The 4,133-nt window shown below is 51.8% G+C and overlaps 1 protein-coding gene across 3 annotated transcripts; it reads right to left on the reverse strand.

The window, feature by feature from the left end:
* Window positions 1–3,468, reverse strand: Etv2 (ETS variant transcription factor 2). 3 transcript variants are annotated; one of them, XM_087569059.1, is made up of 7 exons: window positions 2,760–2,937; window positions 2,152–2,241; window positions 1,966–2,055; window positions 1,706–1,765; window positions 1,015–1,491; window positions 381–493; window positions 1–221 (listed from the first exon to the last, which is right to left on the reverse strand). In XM_087569059.1, the coding sequence occupies exons 1-7, from the start codon at window positions 2,926–2,928 to the stop codon at window positions 21–23; spliced, it is 1,200 nt and encodes a 399-aa protein (XP_087425185.1). In that variant the 5' UTR covers window positions 2,929–2,937; the 3' UTR covers window positions 1–20.
* Window positions 3,469–4,133: the final 665 nt, after the last annotated feature.

Genomic DNA, 4,133 nt, shown 5'->3' on the forward strand with positions numbered 1-4,133 from the left:
TGGTTTTTTTGTTTTTTCTTTTATTGGCCTTCTGCACCCGGCAGATGTCCCATATCATTCTGACAGGCAAGGACAGGCACGCGTCCCCCGAAGCGGTATGTGTACTTGCGCCCACCGCTCTTGAGCACGATGTCGCGGCGGTAATAGTAACGTAGACCTCGGCTCAGCTTCTCATAATTCATTCCCGGCTTCCTCTTGCGCTCGCCCCACAGCCGGGCTACCTGAGCCGCACACAGGCTTGAGGTCAGAGGGACCAGTGTCTTAGTTGCTATGGGCGGGGCAGGTCTTAGTCCTAATGGGCGTGGGGGGGTTGTAAGTGGGTGGGGGCGGGGCCGAGAACTAGGTAAGCGGGGCTTGCGGGACAAGGGGAGCTGTCTTACCTCTTTGGGGTCGCACAGCTGGAACTCGCGGTTATTGCCGGTCCAGCGGATGCAGCTGCTGCGCGCCCCGTCGTGGAGCAGCTCCAGGAGGAACTGCCACAACTGAATGGGACCTGAGAGATAGAGGCATGTGAACGTCGGGCTTCCCAGATCTAGAACACTTCACTGGGACAAATCTAGGAGTCCGGGAGCCTTCACTTTGAAGGTTAAAAGGTTCAGGTTCTCCCAATTTAGGACCCAGGAGTCCAGCTCAGTTTCTCCTCGGGTGTCTGTGAGTTCGGATCCCTCCATGAGAGACCCAAGAATCAGTTTCAGGAAGCCCTGGCAGCCTGAGCCCCATCTAGGAGTTTCGGGAGTTTGGCCTCTCCACCTCGAAGACCCAGGAGTCCGAATATGCTCCTCTTTCCTCTCACATAACATAGGGTCCTACCTTTTTGTCCTCTCGGTTCCTAGAAATTAAGTGTCCGTCCTCTCACCCGATCCCTCTTCTGCTTTCTGATACAGAACCCCTGTCCTCTAGCTGCCAGTTTCCCGGATCCCACCTCTTTTAGTTACCCAGACCCCACCCCCAAGGTGTCTAGGCCTAATCCTTATCCCTTTGGCTTCACCTCTTCTGCAGTTTGCAGCCTCTTACCTCGGTGGTTAGTTTTGGAGTAGGGAGTCAATGTGGCTCGATCAGACTGCTGGCTCGATTTGGATGGCGTGGCGAATGCTGGAATCTGGTGCCTCTCGAAAGGGATGCTGCAGTTTTGCAGCCCACTATTCCACGTGGTGGTGTAGTCCGAACCCGCAGACCCGCCCCACGACATTTTATAGTCCGCCTGCGCTTCCCCGCCCAGGCCACTGTCCCAGTAGGTGGATCCATTGGGGCCCGCAGAACAGTCCCAGCTGGCGGTGCTCCAGGTGGCGGGAGGGTGCGACCACGAGGGGACCCCTCCTGCCGAGGTGGCAGTATTCTGGCCGGTCGCCCCTTCAAAGCCGACGAAGGGGGAGGGGCTCGTGCCCGGAGGGGCGGGGCCTGGCGTCTGCGAAGCACAGCTCCACGGGTCCGAGGTGTTGCACCCCAGGTCTGTCCAGTCTCGCGACCACGGAAGGGGGTGAGCAACGGGCTCTGTGAGGAGAACAGACCTTAAACAAGGGGAGCCCAGGAGTCTTGATCCCCCGCACACTTGGGAGTTTTAGGGGAGTTTTGGCGCCTTGTATGGCCTTTAAGATGTAGGTGTTCCCAGTCTTAGTCCCGCTCCTCTGAAGACTAGGGGAGTCTAAACTCAGCTCTGGCGTGTCAGGATCCCGTTCTCGTCCCACCTCCATTTTCTACCACTCACCGGCCTCGAAAGGTACTTCTTCGTGAGGTAAAGCGGGGTTCCAGTCCAGCTCTGGGAACCCTATGTTGGACAAGAGAACTGAATTTTAGGAAAGATGTGGCAATGACTTAGGGACCTCGGCCATCCACTCATGCCTCCTTCAATCTCAAAAATCCAGACGTGTTACTTCCTTGCCGCTCAGCATCCTCGTTCTTTCTAAAAGGCCCAGGATCTCCCATTTTTTCCCCCAGCACACAGGGGGTCAAGCCCAGCAAACCTACCTTTCCAGCAGCTTTCTACGTTCATCGGTGTGATCGGTGTGTCCCCTTGCAGTGCCACTTCAGGGAAATAGAAACCAAATTCCGCTCCTTCTGCGGGCAACAAGGATGTTAAGGCCGGTTTAGGGGTCAAGGGGTCCGCATCTTTGGAACCTTGCAACCACTTTGTCCCAAGCCACAGCAGCTTACCCAGTCCTGTCAGCTTGTCTCCAGGAGGTACTTCCTGCAGTGACGCTTCATCCCAGTTCCACAGGTCCATGGAGGCTTGTTCTGACGGTTCTGGTTGAGAGAGGAAAACTTCCAAGGGTAATGGACAAGTTGGTGAGATTTAGGGACCCAGGAGTCTGATTACAACCCTTGTTTCCCTCAAACCCAGAGGAGACTTCTGCAACCTCCTTCCCCAGGAAAAGGAATATTGGTTTCCAGTCCCTTCTCCCTCTCTCAGATACTTAAATCCAGGTCCTTCCTAGTTCAGATACTCAGGCATCCAGTTCGTGGCTTACCTCTGGCAGGTTCCTTCTCTCCTTGCCAGGGGGGGTCTCAGCCCCATTTCATACCATGCACCCTTCCCGGGGGGCCTGATAGGGGAGGGGGAATTTTCCGAGACGTCAGAGCTGGGGGTCGCAGCCTGGGTCAAGTTGCAGGGATGGGGGCGTGGTCAAGTTGCACCCCCTGCTTTAGGGATGCGCATTGGTCCCTGGAACGGTCCTTTTGCAGGGACAAATTGGGCTTGGAAAAGGACTTGGGGAACAAGGGTAAGGCAGGGATGGGGGTACTGAGATCTAAGGGGTGCTTACGGGGTAGTGGGGATGGGGTGAGGGGTTTGGACAGGTTCCCCGTCTTGAGGATTTGGTGGTGAGACATGAAAAGCGGTGGGGGAGGAGGGTCTGGGGTCAGCTGGGCAACTCTGGGCTTATCTGCAACAGGAAGAGGGATTTCCGGCCAGATGCCCCCTTTCCCTAGCATCAGCCTACGTCACAATCGGCAGGGTGACAGACAGCCAGATGGAGTGGGGTGGGGGAATCCAACCCTGAATCCCTTACCAGGCAGAGGGAGGGTGTCCTGGAATTACTATCGAATAATGGCAATCATAATCAAAATAACATCATCATGGGCGATAATAATAGTAATAGAAACCACTAACGTTAAATGAGCGTCTGCCGGTCCGAGAAGCCATACACAAAAACGGACTTTCATTTAATCTTCTCAAGGGGGAAATGTTTTTATCCCAAGTTTATGAAGGGGGAAACTGAGGCATGCTTTTTCTGTCTGGGCTTTCTGAGCTATAGCAGTCGCAAACAACTGGGGATTTTTTAGTATGAACTGAATGTGAATTATTGCGTGGAATAATTTTATGTGCGGCAGTGATAGGTTTGGAAAGATATCGTTTTTAAATATTGTATTTATTTAATGTATATGAGTACACTGAGGCTGTCTTCAGACACACCAGAAGAGAGCATCAGATCTCATTACAGATGGTTGTGAGCCACCATGTGGTTGCTGGACCTTTGGAAGAGCAGTCGGTGCTCATTTTTTTTTCTTTTTTCTTTTTTCTTTTTTTTGGAGCTGGGGACCGAACCCAGGGCCTTGTGCTTGCTAGGCAAACGCTCTACCACTGAGCTAAATCCCCAACCCCGCAGTCGGTGCTCTTAACCACTGAGCTATCTCTCCAGCCCTGGAAAGATCTCTTTATTAAAAGTGGAGGGGTTGGGGATTTAGCTCAGCGGTAGAGCACTTGCCTAGCAAGCACAAGGCCCTGGGTTCGGTCCTCAGCTCCGAAAAAAAGAAAAAAAAAAAAAGTGGAGACACTCAGGGATGAAGTGTTTTGTTTGAAGCTTGCTTCCACTGACTCAGAAAAGAATCACATGCACAATGTGCAAAAGTGTACAAACAATATTTGGGACATAGCTATACCAAAAAGTGTTGCTTGTTAAACTGAAACTCAGTAACTAGGCATCCTGTTTTTTTGTTTTTTGTTTTTGTCTGTTTTGTTTTAATTTGCTAAGCCTGGCTAACCTTAGCTTCAGTAACTTGGCTTCAGATAATGTATATGCGCTCACTTTAAGTATTTGGTTAGTAAATATTAACATGAAAAATATTTGAGGTCATTTTAATACTTAATTTTAATATTAAAATTTTACTTACTGGCTGGACAGTGCTGGCATACACCT

This window comes from Rattus norvegicus, chromosome 1 (genome assembly GCF_021556685.1).
Source record: "Rattus norvegicus strain SHRSP/BbbUtx chromosome 1, alternate assembly SHRSP_T2T, whole genome shotgun sequence".
Lineage (NCBI taxonomy): Eukaryota > Metazoa > Chordata > Mammalia > Rodentia > Muridae > Rattus > Rattus norvegicus.